This window comes from Coenobita brevimanus, chromosome 86 (assembly GCF_032717465.1).
Source record: "Coenobita brevimanus isolate Jiangsu-jjx chromosome 86, ASM3271746v2, whole genome shotgun sequence".
In the NCBI taxonomy this organism is placed as follows: Eukaryota; Metazoa; Arthropoda; class Malacostraca; order Decapoda; family Coenobitidae; genus Coenobita; species Coenobita brevimanus.
In genome coordinates, this window is record NC_137039.1 from 21,351,757 (window position 1) to 21,371,072 (window position 19,316).

Here is a 19,316-nt window from a genome sequence, read left to right on the forward strand (position 1 = left end):
ATAGGGAGGAAATTTGAAAATGTGAATGCGTTTAAGTAGTTGGGTAGTGTGATGAGTAAGGATGGAAGTTTAGAGGGTGAAGTGCTTCAGAGGGTATAACAAGGAAGAAAGGTTGTTGATTCTTTGAAAGCAGTGATACGAAACAGAGAAGTGAGCATGGAAGTGAAAAAGTTACTGAATGACAATATTGTGATGCCAACTCTAACGTATGGAATTGAAGCTTGGACCTTGTTGGAGGGACACAAGTCAAGAGTGAGAGCAATGGAAATGAGTTATTTAAGAGCAGCATGTGGAGTCACATGGAGAGACTGGCTGACAAATGAAGATGTGAAGGATCGTTGTGGTGTGGATGTGGATGTGATAGAAAGCGTCAAGAGAAACACATTAAGGTGGTTTGAGCATGTGGAGAGGATGGAGAATGAGAGACTGATAAGGAGAGTGTATGTGAGTGAGGTGAAGGGGGGGAGAGGGAGGGGGAGGCCAAGGATGAGATGGAGAGTTGGAGTAGAGAGGTATATGAGAGAGGAGGGTGTGAGCTGGGAGCGGGACAGAGAAATGGCAGGGGACAGGGTGACATGGCAGCGATTTGTTCGTGGCCACCCATTACGGAATTAAGGCGTCTGGCAGTGGATAGATAGATGGCTAATGGGTCAGAGGCCTTAATATTCCCTGTCATCTAGGTCCCAAGATGTCTCCTAGGCCCTCACTTCATGCATCACAACACAGTTCTTCAAGATAACTTCAACAACAGGTATCTTGGAGTGCCAGACTAGTCCTGTCCAGATTAGCCTGGTCTCATAACAGTAACAACAACCATATGAGAGGCTAATGACACCTCTCTATTGACAGATCCCAGCTGATGCAAGGGATATGGCGCTGAGGATGATGCGGGAGATTGTGGGCATCAAACAATACTAAATGACTCGCAGCTTGATATAAGGTTGTGCTGAGAGGGAAATTATATAGTGAGAATATATTTAGCTATTGCATTTAGTGGCAGTATGCTGTACTGATGCCAAATGTAGGAAATTCATCTCATATAGCTGTTGTTTGAACCTTTTGACTGTCAACACTTCTCTCAGTATTATATGCCTGAGTATGTCCATAAAGGGATATTCAGCATGTTTATTAAGCTTTTGGCTGGTAGGATTGGTGGTGCTGTTGAGGCCTCAGTGTCATCTGAATGTGAACCTAGTGGACTGCAGGCTGAAGATGCCCTCCTGCAGTTCATCATCCTCTTTTTGGTGCACTGGGAGAGTAGAGGGATGTTTGTTTCATTATATTGGTGACAGTGTACGGGTGCATCCCTGACTGCTGGGGTCAGGTGGGTATTATTCTGTTTACATGCTTTGTTTGTCTTTTTGTATTTTGAGTTAACAACTGTGATGTATTGGAATTCTCTCTCTCTCTCTCTCTCTCTCTCTCTCTCTCTCTCTCTCTCTCTAACACAAAAAAAAAAAAAAAAAAAAAAAAAAAAAAGGCAGTATAGGTGGACAGAGACTAAATGTATCTACACTTATTCTGTCAGGTCTGAGTTTATCTTGCCTGAAAAATTGATGCCGTTTATACTTTTATCCTGTTGGTTTTTATTTTTATTGGTGTTATTTATGTGATGTAATTCATGAAAAGCACAAATTATGATACAGGTATACACTAACTACACTCTTTTCACCTTAACTTGGCCCAGATTCCCTTTGCACATTATTTCACATACCTCAATGCAGCCAAATGGCAGAGGATAGAGTGATGTGGAGGCTATTTGTCTGTGGCCATCCTTTAAAGGATTATGGCGTCTGAGAATTGATAGATAAATATACCAGCTACTTGTCCATAGAGCTGCATCCTCTCAGCCATTGACCACAGGTAGGCAACTGCTTCTGTGGAGCCGTTCTACAGGTACAGCACAGTACAGCACTTAATACTGTGTGGGGATCCAGTACTCCCTTGGGCTAGACAGCACCTCACCAGGGTCAGACCTGCGTCCTTCCCCACGGTAAGGGACAGGGAAATGAGCTGGTGTGGCTCCTGGGTAAATTCCACAGATGCTTCACTCCACCCATGGTATACAGCGTCACCGTGTGTTGGCTTCTCGTCTATTTTATGTTTGGAAACGTCCCTGATGTATAATTTAGACTGACTGTAGTTTGTTTCCTTCAGTCTCCTGTCTGTGATGATGGAAGCAGGAAGTATCTGACAAATCTCCCTGCCAAAGATTTTGATGTAGATCAATGAACAATAATCTCAATAACCAAGTAGATGTTTCAGGATCTCAGGATTCATGCTCTTGACACAGAAGTCTCATTATGACAATAAATGTTTGAGGATCTCATTATTTAGTTTTAACCATGATACAAAAAATTGAAGGTGAATTTGTTTATATATACTTTATCTCAAATGTGGGCATTGGAGATAATTTTGAGGTTAAGCTGGTTTGTTTTCATCTTACGGAACTGAACCATAACCTGAATACTGTACTGTACAAAGTCACAGTTGTGTGAAATATGGTGAGCCTTAGCTGTGAGGTAGGAATGGGTCTTCTTGGTTACCAGACTAATTTATCCTTCAATCTGACAACAACTGGCTATCCGCTGAGCTGCAAAGAGGCCTCAGGTCTTTGTCAGGTCAAAACAAATTGACTGTTGCATAGAATGCTCAGCCACATTTCACATAACTTTTTTTTCACATTGTCTGGTGATAAGAGTTAACAGGTCACCGAGCTGTGACTAATTTATACTACCTGTTGTATCTACCTCTCTGCTATTCAGTCCATTTGTGTCCCATCAGGAGTGTAGGAGCCTGGGGCTAGACTGCTAAGTCCAGACATTGAAGGTGAGGGTGACCAGCCTCACTCACCCAAGTGGCAGTATGTGAGCAGTAAACCCTAACCATCCCATGGATATAAGCCCTTACATGCTGAGTCCAGCTGGAGTGCCAAAACTCACTAAACCATCAGGTGTTTTTTAGTTATATGGTTACCACCCAGTGTAATAAATGATTTCCTGGGTTACAGGAAACTCTTTGGCTTCTCACTCTGTGCAGGGTCACCCAAAGGCAGCACTGTATTAGGGGGCATATTTCACTTCACCCCTTAAATGTTCTGAAATTTAAAAGCTTAATCTCAGCCTCTTACACTTCATAGGGGTAATAGTGGATTGGCTTGCGTGTTTATATGTACAGTATTATGTAATGTTCATCACTTGCCCACCTGAAGTAGAAGTGTGACTGAGTTGTGATATACTGTACTTGCTCTCTCATTGTCTGCGTGACTTCACTGACTACTGTACCATATTAAATGCAACTAAGGGGTGTCAGTTGATAGTTTACCCTTAAATATATTATAGGTCAGTATCCTGGTGGTTGGCGGGAGTGCTTACCATCCACTCACTCTATGTAGTGCTGCTCTTGGGTGCCTGCCCTTTCCTCTCTTCCTTCCTACTTTTCATCCTTCCTCTTCTGTCTCACTTTCCATCATTCTGTCCTCTTACTTCTTTCTATGAATGACTCTACACTGAGTGACAGGCCAAATTGTTTTCTGTACACCAGGAAACCATTAACTACACTGGGTGGTAACCAAATAACCAAATAATGGCACCTGGTGCTTTAGTGGGTAATTAAGGCACTCCAATCGGATTGAGCCAGTTAAGTTTATATCTAAGGAGTGGTTGGGATTTATTGGTCACATAATGCCACTCAGGGATGAGTGAGGCTGGTCACTCTCATCTTAAATGTCAGAACCAACTTGCTTAGCCCCAGGCTCCTACACTCCTCGTGGGGCAACACTGGATTAGATGATGAATGAGTGAATGAAACTTAGACTTGGACCCCTACATTTCAGAGTTGCTAATATGGGACTGATTTCTGTATTATTATTGTTATTATTATTATTATTATTATTATTATTATTATTATTATTATTATTATCAGATAGAGCCAGGATTCCGGGGCTTGAATGACGAGTGAATGGAAGCGTGGCTAATTGGATGGCTATCTGGACGTGTTACTCCTCACCCTGCCCTAGGGTGGGAAAGGAGTTCCGGATAATAATGATGGTGGTGATTATTATTAATATTATTATTATTATTATCAAGATTAGATGATGATTATTTACTGTACCCATCCCTTTCATTGATGGGATTTTGGGTTAGGATGGTGGTGCCGATTTACTGTACTGTGATTTTTCAGTTAGGGCTTTTTTTTTTTTTTTTTTCTGTAAGACTGGTTTTAGTTTATATATGCATGTAGCTTTTTAACCCCATCAACCTAAGGACATCTTGATACCTGTGGATGATTTTATTCAACTTTGGAGATACTTTTTGAACTGGAGAGGTTAAAATTGCCAAAGTTAATCCATTCCCTAAGACATTTGAATAGATTAGTATTGTAGTAACTGTAGTCTCAGGTTCATTTGAATATGAACTCAGTGGACTGCAGGTTGAAAGTGTCCCTCATATGCAGTCCACCATTCTCCTTTCAGGGGGATAAGAGTTGAGGGATATTTGTATAACCAGGCAGCTCATTGGCAAAGCCGCGACGCGCGACTCTGAGGTTATTATCGTGCCCTGGCAGCCTACCCCTGAACAGTGCATCCGATTTCATGTATACTGTGAGACGCATGTGATTCATGTATAGTATGTTCGTGTATAATAATACTCGTGCATAATAATATGATTCGTGTATGATACGAAATTGGACGCACTTCTGAATGGTAGGTTGCCAGGGTACGATAATGACAACCTCAGGGTTGTGCGCCGCGGCTATAGTTATATCAGTGCTGCCTCTTGCAGGCATCCCTCGGCAGGACCAGCAGTTGAACACAATCATATATAGTCAGTTATTTTCACGTGACAGAACTGGGCCATTCCTACAGCTTGAATTCTAAGTCATGGTTGCATGAAATTCAGTGAGCCATTGTTGTGTGTGATAGGAATAAATCTCCTACTGGTCAGATATATCCTCCAGTCAGACAACTTGGCCATCGTCTGAGCTGACGGGGGTTAGGGATTATTTGTCAGGTGAAAATGAACCATCCATAGTGGCAGTGTAATAAACTGAGAGATGTCTCATGGTTGATGAAGTCATGTAGGAAATTCATTTTACATATACAGTAGTATACAACAGTTTTTCAAATCAGAATTCCAGGTCAAGAAAATTAATGTATGAAATATATTTTTGGATTACAGATTGTAATGTCTAAGTACATAAGAATAATTTTAATTGGCATATTTCATTAAGGCTTTTTTTTTTTTTTTTACCCCATCCATAAGTGGGAGAAGAGGTTTGAATGGTGATGATGATGACGGTGGTGGTGGTGAAATTGGTTAATATGTGATCCACTTTTAGGATGCTCTGCTGTACTATATTTTCCTAGTCTTTTGTAAGCCAGCTTATATTTGCATAGAAGCTTATGAATACAGTTGTTTTTTCTTTGCACTTTATTGATTTTTGTTGTCTAAGGGTCAAAGACGGGTGGCTACCATCAACCCTGGGAGGTACTACCATGTGAGTGACATGTGGCCTCAGGCTTGGTAACCAGCCACACAGTCATCACTCTTAGTCAGGAAACATGCAGCCACAAACACAGGCACTTGATGATATTTTTTTCTGAGTATCTGCACGTAGTCAAAGTCCACGCTGAGACTCACATTGTTACAAGTCTTATTACCCATGTCAAATATTTTTTTACCCAATACCTTCCAGCAACTGTTGGGAAGTAATTAGCTGGTTTTAGCACTTGGTTTAGCTTCCAGTCCATAGAAAAGTTCAGCTGCACCATGGCCAACCCCAGTACAGGGATTCCTTAAACCTCCTTATGCCGGGCTCCATGCACCCTATCTCCTTCCCACAGCCAGGCTTATTTTAGGAATTTGGATTTTTTTTTTTTTTTTAATAAGAGATCAATCGCAAATGAAATAAACACGCAAAAAACGTGTGTGACTACCCTCTGCTGAAGTATATCTCTACTGGTGCGTGCGTGGCTAACCGCAGTCAGCACTCGTGTACTCTCTCCCTCCAGGCACCTCTCCCCCCCTCCCCCCTCCTCGCCCCTCTTGTGTCCCAGCTAGCCACTCCCCGCACCCCCAGGCACACCACTCTCAGTGAGTCTGGTGCACTTTAAAGTTCAAACATGTCCGTGAAATAAGAAAACATCCTCAGATGTGAACCGGTGCCTGTCAACCACATGTTCCCAGCCGTAAACCAGCATCAGGGGGTTAACAGGAAGCGTGGCATCAGTTTTTGTGATGAGTAAGGTTCATATTCTAAGTGGCTTCAGGGAGTTGTGTTTTGTATGTGAGGTTTTGAAGATGATCATATATTTTGTGTGGGGTGGTGATGAGGATGATATGTATTTTGTGTAGGACGATGATGTTATTATACCAGTGTATGTGAGGATGTAGGGTCTTAAGTCCACATGCTCTTTGGTTAAGGAGGCTTCCTAGCACCTCTTCCCTACCAGTTTATTTTTGGATATGTCTGGATAACATAATTTTTTATGTTATTTATGCAAAGTATGGTGGCATTAGAGGAATTCAGGTAATACAGGATGCCAAGGTGTAATAAGCAGTATAAATTGCTTAGGAACAGGTGTTAGTGAGCTCCCCTAACTGATGAGAATACGTGCTTTAGTCTCATTAGCTTAGGATGCTTTGTAGTACCTCTGCTTTAGTAATTTATTTTGCTCAGTACACATTTCTTGTGTATGCCTCATTTGTTAGCAGTTTCAACACTGATATAACATACTGATATATAATAAAAGCTCTCTATTGTATTTTGTTTTTCTCTTGGAGGGAACTGTTACTGCGGGCTCATGGCCTTTGGTTCCTTCCTCGCATAAAAAAAAAAAAAAAACTAGAAAATAAGAAGGGCTGTAGTGGCACAAGCAATTCTTTTATTCTTACATCTGTCAGATTTGCTTGGCCTTTCTTAATGTAAAATGACCGTACTGTAATTCTCATAGACTGCATATTCTACCAAGAGAGAAAGGAGAGACCAAGAATGAGATGGAGGGTTGGGGTAGAGAGGTGCATGAGTTGTGAGTTAAAGAGGGCAGCCTGATAATGGAGGACAAGATGACATGGAGACTGTTTGTAGCCACCCGTGCCAGGATTAAGGTGTCTGGCTGTCGATGAGTCAGTAGATACATAGATACTGTACTTTGTCTTCCCTAAGTCGGAGAATAATTTACAGATAGAATATAATACAAGGTTCATTGGTAACAGCAAAAGGTTGCCTTCCCCCTTCCCCTCAGTAGTCCCGTCTGTAATTATGATATACTTCTTCCGTTAAGACATTTCTTTAAACACGGTGCATCAGTGTTCATGCCCTGCCCAGCATACACAACCTGTAGCCGACCATCTGGCTACGTGCTGGATTTTGACACTAGGTTCTTATTGTTCTTTTATATTTTGGAAAGTACTGTGCATGTAACTAAAGGTATGTCATTTATCATTTGAGAGTAGTACACTTACTCAAAAAATATTGTTTACTTTTACATTTTTATTTGCTTCAGGAGAGACCCTGTCATGTGGTAGCACCAATATGACCAGGTGGCTCCATTGTTTGGTCATATAAACATCCCTCAACTACTGCCCTATCCTCCCCCTCCAAAGGAGTATGGTGGACTGCTGGAGTAAGGCAGTACGATCCTGCAGTCCATCAGTTTTGTATGAGCTTGGGGGCACAAAACAACAATAAAACTTATTTATTTTTTGAATAACTGGGTGAACTAAGTCTTGATTTTTGTAATGCTGTGACCCAAGGCTCATCTGAAACATGACCCGGTGTAACTGCTGGCTCAGTTTACTCTTTTGCAGTCTCTACACTCCTCCTCTTCGGGAGTAGAGACGTAGTTGAAGGACATTTGTACAACCAAGCATTTGAGGTGCCTAGATGGATTGCTGCCACTACATGAAGGCATCCTTCTTCAGCATTCACAGTGATATAGTTCCTAAAAGTGGATGAATGAAACCCAATACTGAATTTTAATACAGTATGAGGATATTGTCTAGTGAACTAAATATATGATTATATTTTCCAGTAATTTTTCAGGTACATTCCGTATGCATATGCCATCAAAAAAAGGAACTTTAATAAAAAAAACAACAGCAATCACTTGGTAAGGAAGCTTTCTTGATAAAGTGCATAGATTAATCATTTGAATTCATGTACATCCTGTTTAGCTTATTCTTGCTGGGGTGGTGTGAAGCCTACTACGGTATGTATGGTGCCCATGTTAACTGAAAGGAGAGATGTAAATGAGGTGTCCATCAGGGAACCAAACCTTCACAATCTCTCCTGTACTTCACCACAGTGAGGTGCTGTCTGCCACATAGGAACATCAGTTCACTGCACAGGAGGGCCCTGCAGAGGAAGTTGCTTGCCTGCAGTTGATGGGTCTGCTCAGCCAGCCAGACTAAGGTTACTCAATAGCAACAACTATTGTTACTAGACAGTTTTATCTAACTTGGAAGAGGCCTCTGGGATGAAGGTATTTTTTTTTTTTTTTTTTTTTTTTACGTGTCCGATTCTGGGCAAAGGCTTCAGGGCCTATATCTCGGGAGCAGTGACCTATCTCAAGGTCCAGTAGTCCTCATATACCACCGCATGTCACCACTTCGGCGCTAACACCCACCGTCCATATTGAATACATGCTAGGGCTGTCTCATACAGGACTGGTGTATTGGTATTAGCGGGGGTATTTTTTCGACATGTCGGCGAGTCATTTGGTAGATCAGGAAAGTCTGCTTTTAGGAAATTCAAATCCTTAAACTGTTCCCTGCCCCTGCCGGGATTCGATCCTGGGTCCATAGGACTGCAGGCCGCCTCTCTACCGATCCAGATTTTGAGTAAATGCACTATATTGAAGGGGTTATTGAAGGCTGTTTTTAACCCCTCCAAGTATGAAAAGTTTCTCCTAAGCTGAAAACTGAAGGTAGCAAGAATAAAGTAAAATGGATGTAATGAAGGGTTAATGAAGACTATATTTAATCCTTTCAGGTTGTAAAGTCTCTGCTAAGCTATAAACTACTGTAGATAATTTTGAAGTTAGGAAGAATATGGTAACCTGTATATCATTAGGATTGTTGGGGATAAGATATTTTCCAGCAGCTTATTTTGTGTGTCTATGCCTGCCATTTTTAACCTCGTAAATCCGATGACGTTGTTTATTCTTCGGATTTTATTCACCTTTAGAGATTTTTTTGAACTTTGAGGAGTTAGATTGAGAAAGCAATAATAAAATCAGAAATACATTAATGGACTGAAGGGTATTAACAGTCCTCTATACAACATTTGAGTCCTGTGGAGTAACTCTGAATGTGTCAAACTCTATAAACTTAGAAAATGGAGGTTACACAATGAATTATTTTACCAATGAAGCCTTCAGTGTTTCTTCACAGAGCAGTGTGTAAAAATGATGTGTTCCATGGAGGAACTCCAAATGTGCCATGTGTCTCAAATTCTATATTCTGTCCTCCGATTTCTTGATTTTGATTATTACGCATTTAGAGTTACTCCACAGAGCTCCCCATATGGAATATGCTTTCATTCAGAAAAGTAAAGATATTTAAATATTCCTCAACTTTTGCATTCCTCTACAAACTGGAGAGGTTAAATGTAGCGTCCATGAAGCCCTTTGATATAATGTCTTCCTCAAAGCTGGAAAAAAAGCATCCGGAGGTATGATCATTATTAGTTACAAAGCTAATAAAGAATGGGTAAATGTGACAGGCACATATGCAGCTACATGCAGACAGGTGTACCTATCTGATAGAGCCAGTAATCCAATGACTGCAATGGGGAATGAATGTCATTTCATTGGACATGTTGACAGGCTCTTCCACTCCCTCTGTTGTATTTTTTCTTTCTGGTTTTCTCTACCTACATTTGGGAAGTAATGATGATGATGTAATATATATCTAAATCTTTAGGTGGGGGAGCTCACCATCCACTCACTCGATGTAGTGCTGCTGTCGTGTGTCCGCCCTTTCCTCTCCTCCAGCCTTTTTTTCTTCCATCCTCTTCTGTCTGCCTTTCCTCTCCTCCAGCCTTCTTTCCTTCCATCCTCTTCTGTCTGCCTTTCCTCTCCTTCAGCCTTCTTTCCTTCCATCCTCTTCTGTCTGCCTTTCCTTCATTCTTTCCTTGTCTTTCTGCCTACGGGTAACTTTACACTCCCTCTTCTATCTTTCTTTCCTTCATTCTTTCCTCTTCCTTCTGCCTGTGGGTGACTCTACACTGAATGGCAAGTCAAATGGTTTCCTGTACACCAGGAAACCATTTAATACGCTGGGTGGTAACAATATAACTAAATTTTGGCACCCGGTGGTTTAGTGGGTAATTGTTGCGCTCCAATCGGATTGAGCCGGTGAAGGTTTATATCCAAGGGTGGTTGGGGTTGATTGCTCATGTAATGCCACTGAGGAATGAGTGAGGCTGGTCACTCTCATCATAAACGTAGGGAGCAACTGCCTAGCCCCAGGCTCCTACGCTCTCATGGGGCAATGTAGGATTGGATGTTAGATGTATCTTTATGATAAATTGGTACAGTATTATTTTGGTTATATTATTTTTGTAGATTTACTCTACCCATTATTAATTTATGGTATATTTTAAGCTAAACTCGGCTATTTTTACACATTATTATTTTATGTACAGTTAGTCAGAAAGTATTATTGTCCGGAAATTTAATAAACAAAGTTTCTTCCTTATGTTTCTGTGTGTGTTCTTACCTAATTGTTCTTACCTAATTGTATCTTTACAGGAATGAGTCAAGCTCGTACTGTCCTGTGTCTTAAACCATATTTATCGTACATATCCTTAAATTTGTGAATTGTTTTGGCACACACTATTTCATTCGGTAGTGCATTCCATTGATCAATTGCTTTGTTTGGGAAACTGAATTTCCTTACGTCTTTATCACCTCTCTTCTTATGCAGTTTTTTGCAGTGTCCTCTTGCTGAAGCTTCTCCATATGTTAAGCAAACATTTATGTCTATTTTCTCCTTTCCTGATATGCACTTATATAGCATTATCATGTCACCTCTTTTCCTTCTCTCCTGTAGTGTTGGTAGATTCAGTTTATTTAGTCTTTCTTCGTAGCTTAGGTCCCTTAAGCTTGGTATCCATCTTGTAGCGGCCCTTTGAAGTTTTTCAATCCTGTCTATATGCTTTTTGAGATGAGGACTCCAGACTACTGATGCATATTCCAGGGTTGGTCAAATGAATGATGTTATTATCCTTCTTAGCATGTCTTCATTTATGTATGTGAATGCTATTCTCATATTTGCAAGCAGTGTATACATGTTCCATACCTTCTCGCTGATGTGGTCAGCCGGAGATAGTCTGTTATTGATAATCACACCTAGGTCTTTCTCTCTTTCTGATGTGTATACGGTTTTATTTCCTAACTTATAATCCCAATCAGGTCTTTTTCCACTTTTACCAAACTTGATTACATGACACTTGTCCACATTGAATTCCATTTGCCATGTACTACTCCATTCATGAAGTTTATTTAATTATTCTTGTAGCTCTTTACAAGAGTCTGTGTTAGTAATTCTCCTTTGTATTTTTGCATCATCTGCAAACATATTCAGATAGCTCTCATTTCCAGTGTTACTGTTTATATCATTTATATACACTAAAAACATGATTGGTGCCAGCACTGAACCCTGTGGTACTCCACTAGTCACTTCTTTCCATGATGAGTAGTTTCCTCTTAGTACTGTCCTCATTTCTCTTTTTATGAGAAAGTCTTGCATCCAACAAAACAGTTTGCCTCGAATTCCTCCTTGATGGTACAGTTTCCATAAAAGTCTTTGGTGTGGTACTGTGTCAAAAGCTTTCTTGAAATCTAAATAGATACTGTCCACCCATCCTTCCCTTTCCTGTATTGTGTTTGTTACTCTGTCATAGTAGCTCAACAGATTAGTAACACATGATTTTCTTTTTCTGAAACCAAACTGTCTTTCTGTTATCATACTGTGTTCTTCTAGATGGTTTACCCAAGCTTTTCTTATAAGCTTTTCTAATACCTTGCTTACAACACTGGTCAGTGATATGGTCGGTAGTTGAGTGGATTTTGTCTATTTCCTTTCTTGAATAAGGGGACAATATTTGCTCTTTTCCAAATATCAGGTAGTTTACCTTGACTCAAGAATTTCTTGAAAATTAAAAACAATGGTTTACTTAACTCCTTTGCACATTCTTGTAATACCCAACATGAAATTTCATCAGGACCACTTGCTTTTCCTCTGTCTAATCTACTTAACTCCTGTATTACTTTTTCTGCTATTTGTATATCTGGTAGTATGTGTGGACATGCGTGTTCCACATAGTCCCTCTCAAAATTTTTTTCTTCTGTAAAAACTAATTGGAAATTCTTATTTAGTGCTTCACAAATATCTTTCTCTTGTGTATAAGTGATTCCCTCGTCTGTAATGGATTGTATTATATCTTTTACTTTGGTTTTGCTTCTGATATAGCTGTAAAACAGCTTTGGTTGATCACTACTTTTATTTATTATATCCTCCTCAAACTGTTTTTGGGGCTTCCCTCCTTATTCTTGTATAGTCGTTTCTTGCCTGTTCGTAATTATTATACGCCCTTTCACTATTGTGTCTTCTGTATCTATTCCACAACAAATCTCTTCTTTCTTTTGATTTTTTACATTCTGTATTGAACCATTTCTGTATTTTCTTATCTGCTTCTTTGTGCTGTGGGATGTACTTCTGGACTCCTATTTCATAAAAATTCACAAAATTTTTTATATACAGCATTTAAATCTTGTCCTCTAAGCTCATTTTCCCAATCAACTTCTAAGAAATACTTCTTTAGGTCTTGATAATTTCCCTTTTTATAGTTTAGGCTCTTTTTGTAACTGTCACTGCCGTTTACTATGTCATATGCTATCCTGAAGTTATAATTTAGTACTGCATGATCGCTTTTGCCGAGTGGAGGGTGATATATTAAACTGTCAATATCATTTTCTTGCCTAGTAAATATTAGATCTAGCACTGAAGGTACATCAAGTCCTCTTTTTCTGGTGGTTTCCCTCACATGTTGCGTTAAGAAAAACTCTTGTACGAGATCCAGGAGCTTTTGGTCCCAGCAGCTTTTTTGGCTATTTATATCTAGAGTATTCCAATTTATATTTGTATTGATGTCCCCAGTTGTATAATTCTTTCCGATTTCTCTTCCATTTTATGTAGTAATGATCTTATACTCTGAATTGTACCCTCTGCCAGGTCCTCATATTCGTATCTTTCCCATGTGTTTGATCTGGGTGGCATGTACACATTGGCTACAATTACTTTACCTTCAGATGTGTCGATCTCTACAGCAATCAGTTCTACTTGTGATGGTTTATCTAGTTTTATTTCCTTGACTTTTAGATTTTTCTTATTTAATATTATAATTCCTCCTCCTTTTTTTAAATTTCTGTCTCTTCTCCATATATTGTATTCCTCTAAGTTTAGTATGTCATTGGATATCCTTGGTGTTAATTTTGTTTCAGTTAGGCATATTATTTGTGGTTCATTTTCTCTGACATAATCATTCATCTCCAGTAATTTAGATACCATTCCATCCACATTTGAGTACATCAACTTTATCATCTTGTTTATATACTTGTCATGACATGGTTCTACTACCTTCCTCCTTTTTCTTCCATCCTGTTTGTGTACCACTTTCGTACCTGCAATCCTCTTACTTTGTAAAAAAAAATTTCTTCTTCTCCTCTTCTGATCTTCCCTCATTTTTTGTTTTTGCTTCCTCCCTTTTCTCTTTCAGTAATTCCAGTTCCTCTTGTGTTAGGCATCTTTTTATCCATACATTTTTGAACTCCCCTTTTTCCATAAGATTCTTTGCATTTTTTAGTATCTCTTCCACAGTGTTTACACTCTGGAAAGTCACCTTTAGAGGTCTTGTCTTTCTTTTCTCGTATTTCCCTAACCTTTTGTGTTCCTCTATGTCTTTACTACAGATTTCCTCTGATACTTCCTTCAGTAAGCTCATTACATTTGCCATCTCCTTTTTGTCTCTTGTGATCTTGTTTTTAACTTCTTCCTCTTCTATACCAGTGATTACTATTGATTTGTTTATCTCTACTGAATCTCTGACTAACTTTGGATTGTTTTGGATTATTCTTTTCACTTCCTTTTTAATGCTTTTTTCCTCCACCCTTGTTTGTAAGTCTTTCTTTACTTTCACCATTTCAGCATACGTGGTTTCTACATCATTTTTGTAGCTTTGCACAGCTTCATTCACCTGTGTTATCTTCTCCTCAATATCACTGCTCTGGTCCATAAGACTGCTTGCTTGCCTAATTGTATCTGTGTCATTTTTGAACTCTTCCATAACACTCTTGTGATTGACTACTGTACTTGCCATTTCACTCACTTTCTTCCTAAGCGTACTCAATTCCACTGTTAGTTAACTGATGGTTGTGTCTTTCATATTGGCCTCCCTTCCTAGTTTTTCTATCTCTTCCTTTTGCAAGTGCATTTGCTTCTTTATTTCATCAATTTCATTTTTGAAAGCCATTTCTAGTTTGTGTACACGTTCAACCAGTCAATTGTGAGTCTCCACTTCAACCAGTTCTTGGTAGAAATCATCATTTTGCATTTTACTTTTATCCCTCTTCTTTTCCAAATTTGTTTTACTGAAGTATGTATCCATTTTGTAATACTAAATGAACAGAGTATGTACTTACAGAGTATGTACACTTTCCCCGTGTTGCTGTAGTCTAAACAAACCCAACTGACTCAGCGCATTTTTTGTTCCTCGTGGTTCTTTGTTCCGTTTGAGCCAGTCTTGTTTAAACCTATTATTTTTTTCCCTTTTAATAATGAAAAATCATTTAGTCTAACCTGGTACAGAGCTTGACTCATTCAAAGATACTAATTTAGGTAATGCCACTGGCCGTGTGTGTGTGTGTTTCTTCCATGTCTGTTTGTGTGTATATTTTTTGTCATTGTTTGTCTGTTTCTTATATCATTCTTTGTTTCTTATATCACACTTTGCCTCTTTCTTATTTGTTTATGTCAGTTTGTCTTGTCTCTGTTCTGAGTAACTGTTACTTCAGGCTCATGCCATTTCATAGTAATTTAACCCCTTCACTCTAATGTTATATTTTTTCCACTATTCTTCCAGCTTACAATGCTGTGTTATTAAATTACTTTTCAAACTAGAAATGTTACATATATAGCTTTGAATATCTCTTTAACTCCAGGAAAGCTCTCAAACTGAACAAAAGAGTATGGCAGTAGCTGACAGTAACAAAAGAAAATAATAATAATAAGAATAATAATAATAATAATAATCAGATTGAAGGGGTTAAACAAAATGGAGTGTGGGTATGGTAACAAAACACATAGGAAGTCAAGAATTTAAAAACTCATCCTGTATCAAAATGTAAAGCACAAGAAGGGCAATGATATTTTTTAAAACTGTCCTACATTTCTGTACAATGTATTGGGAATATATAACTGTGTGATATACTGTCAGTGCAATATATAGCGTAATACAAGTATACAGACAATATATTTACTCCTTATGCTTTCATTTTACCACTGAATAAATACCACTGAATAAATATAGCTCTGGTAGATGAACACAAATCTACTATGGTAACCAAGAAGAATCATTTCTACCTCACAACTAAACCTCATAGAATTTCAGGCAACATAACTTATTAATCTACTTGTGTGACTGACCCAGTTCCATCAGATGAAAAGAAACTGGTGATAGTAAGCAAGGAGACTTTCCTACCTCACAAGTAACGATCATTGAATTTCATTCCACCTTGACTTGGTATTCAAGTTGTGGCAGCATCTGAGTTCCATCAGATGAAAACAAAATGACTAGTAACCAAGGAGATTCATCCCTACTTCACAACTAAAGCTTATCACATTTAAAACAACCATAACATAGTATTCAAACTGTCAGTGGGCCAGTTCCATCAGATGAAAACAAAATGACTAGTAACCAAGGATATTCATCCCTACTTCACAAGTAAAGCTTATCAAATTTCACACAACCATAACATAGTATTCAAACTGTCAGTGGTCCAGCTCCATCAGATGAAAATACACCAACTACCAGTATTGTAGCTGCAAACAGAGTATCTTGAAGTAGCGCTAGAAGAGCCAGTCCATCCTTACACATGTTAGCTGAAAAGGAGGAAAGAGTCTGCACTTCTTTGTGACTAGCATAATGTCATACTGTTAATCTATTGTTACAACTCAGCATTCAAGATGGAGAGATGGCAATTCTAGGCCAAATTATTATTTGTAGCAGTAGTAGTTGCAACCCAAAGCTGATCTACATGTGATCCTAGTGGACTGCAGGTTGAAGTTGGCCTCATCTTGCAGTTCACCATCCCCTTGTAGAGGGAAAGGAAGGGAGTTAAGGGACATCTGTATAACTAGGCAGAGAAGTCACTCTCATGTCACTGCCACCACATGAAGGCATCCCTCCCCACCATGTGACTGAAGACAACAGGTTGCATTAGTAAATAATTATTGGAAGTTCATATAAATGGCCTTCTTTATTTTATTTTAGCTTATTTTCTTTAATTTTTATCTATCACCCATGCCTTTTTTTTTTTTTGCCTTATTAGTAGCAGAGTCCCAGGTCTACACTACCTAGTCCCAAATGAAGTGTGACCAGCCTCATTCACATACTACTACTGCCAGCCTCAGTGGCATTATGTGAGCAACAAACCGCAACATTTCTCAGATATAAACTCTCATGGGGCCCATCAATGGCCTGCCTTAACCCGCTATACCACCAAGCAACATCTGATTATATGGTTACCATCTGGCACAGAAAATTGTTGTCATGGATTACAGTAAATCATTTGAGTTATCACTCAGTTTAGACACCAATAGGCAGTGCTACATCAAGTGAGTGGATGGTGGGTTCCCTCCCAAGTACACAGGGAGCAGGGTAGCTCAGTGGTAGAGCACACGACTCTAGACTGCGAGGTTGAGTGCTCGCGCCCTGCCCGGGTAGCTACCTTGCTGGGAGGGGTGGCGCTGTCCCGTCACCCTAGCAGGGCTACATGATCTATCGAGGTTTAGCCTGGAAGATTATTCCTTATTCCTTCCTTCCTCCCTAGTACACAGCAACATAAAGGGAATATCGAGGTGTAATACACAAAATAAACTGCTGAGGAAGAAGTGCTATGATGCCTCCAGTGTCACCAAGAATACAAACATAACATCCATTGTCTCACCAGTGTGAGGCCAAAGATGCCGAACATCTCACCAGTGTGACGCCAACAACGCCAAATTACTCACCAGTGCAATACCAACAGTGCCAAATTACTCACCAGTGCAATGCCAACAATGCCAAATATTTCACCATTGCAATGCCAACAATGCCAAATATCTCACCATTGCAATGCCAACAGTGCCAAATATCACACCAGTGCAATGCCAACAATGCCAAATATCTCACCATTGCAATGCCAACAATGCCAAATATCATACCATTGCAATGCCAACAATGCCAAATATCATACCATTGCAATGCCAACAATGCCAAATATCACACCAGTGCAATGCCAACAGTGCCAAATATCATACCAATGCAATGCCAAATATCATACCAGTGCAATGCCAACAATGCCAAATATCATACCAGTGCAATGCCAAATACTGTACCAGTGTAATACAAGTATCGTACCAGTGCAATGCCAACAATGCCAAATATTGTACCAGTGCAATGCCAACTATCATACCAGTGCAATGCCAACAATGCCAAATATTGTACCAGTGCAATGCCAACAATGCCAAATATCATACCAGTGCAATGCCAAATATTGTACCAGTGCAGTGCCAACAATGCCAAATATCATACCAGTGCAGTACCAACAATGTCAAATATTGTACCAGTGCAGTGCCAACAATGCCAAATATCATACCAGTGCAGTGCCAACAATGCCAAATATCATACCAGTGCAGTACCAACAATGCCAAATATCATACCAGTGCAGTACCAACAATGCCAAATATTGTACCAGTGCAGTACCAACAATGCCAAATATCATACCAGTGCAGTACCAACAATGCCAAATATTGTACCAGTGCAGTCCCAACAATGCCAAATATCGTACCAGTGCAGTACCAACAATGCCAAATATTGTACCAGTACAGTGCCAACAATGCCAAATATCGTACCAGTGCAGTACAAACAATGCCAAATATCGTATAAGTGCAGTGCCAACAGTGCCAAATATTGTACCAGTGCAGTGCCATATATCGTACCAGTGTGAAGCCAACAGAGAGCCCAAGGGAAGAGTCTAAGATCTCCAAGATTAGGATGCTGTTGGAGGCCAAGGGAGAGACTGAAGTTTCTAAATTAATGGAGATAACACTTCTTCCATAGCATCTTATTGTACACGTTACACCTCAGTATCCTTTTTTATGTTATCAGTACAAAATTTATCAATTGTTATATGATATATATTGATAACATACTAAGAGCAGCTATGGAGATTAGGTAACACTGTTTCTATAGCAATTTATGCTGCATGTTACACCTCAGTATCCTTTGTATTAAATGATGTAATTAGCCAAGATTTCGGAGGATTAAACAGTGACTGAATGGGAGTGTGACTTAAACAATTGGGCAATATTTGGTTAGGAGTTTATTCTTTTTCCTGGCTCTCATGACCCTGCTTCCTCCCACCTAGGGGTGAAAAGGAGGTCTGGGTTGATGTAAAGAACACATAAGAGAATGCTGTGATGCAGTATGTAAATTACTGTATATTAATAAGGAAGAGGTGTTATGCAGCTTTCTATGTCACCTAGAATACAGTCCTATGGCCTACTGTCTCACCAGTGCAAAGCAAACCATGTCGAATATCTCACCATGTAGAAGCGTCTTCTAGAATACAGTCCTATGGCCCACTGTCTCACCAGTGCAAAGCAAACCATGTCGAGCATCTCACCATGTAGAAGCTAAGAAGAAGTCCGTAGAATCCGAGGGAAGAGCTGAAAACCTCCACAATGAGGGTGCGGTTGAGGGCAGATTCATCTGTAGCAGTAGCCAGGGCAACAGAAGAACCTGATAATAGAGAAGATTGTATAATATCATCATCATCTACACCTCTTTTCCCACACTAGGACTGAGTGAGGTATGCTCCTGAGAGCCAGAAAAACTAACTAAAGTCTGTCCAACTGAATAGGCCACAGCAACACCACTGGGCTCTTACCAACCACACTTACATACAGTGTAACTGTATATCAATGTCACTGAATCTGTTCGTCCATCTGTCTATCAATCATTGTCAGTATATCAGTATCTATCTATCC

The 19,316-nt window shown here is 39.6% G+C and overlaps 1 protein-coding gene across 1 annotated transcript in view; it reads right to left on the reverse strand.

Annotated features, from left to right (window-relative positions):
- Window positions 1-1,175: 1,175 nt before the first annotated feature.
- Window positions 1,176-19,316, reverse strand: part of LOC145410598 (uncharacterized) — a 28,675-nt gene continuing 10,534 nt past the window's right edge. The window contains exons 4-6 of the mRNA XM_080280712.1: window positions 18,953-19,068; window positions 1,818-1,890; window positions 1,176-1,249 (exon numbers count right to left, since the gene is read on the reverse strand). Of these exons, the coding sequence (XP_080136838.1) occupies window positions 1,176-1,249; window positions 1,818-1,890; window positions 18,953-19,068 (263 nt within the window). The remainder of the gene's footprint in view (window positions 1,250-1,817; window positions 1,891-18,952; window positions 19,069-19,316) is intronic.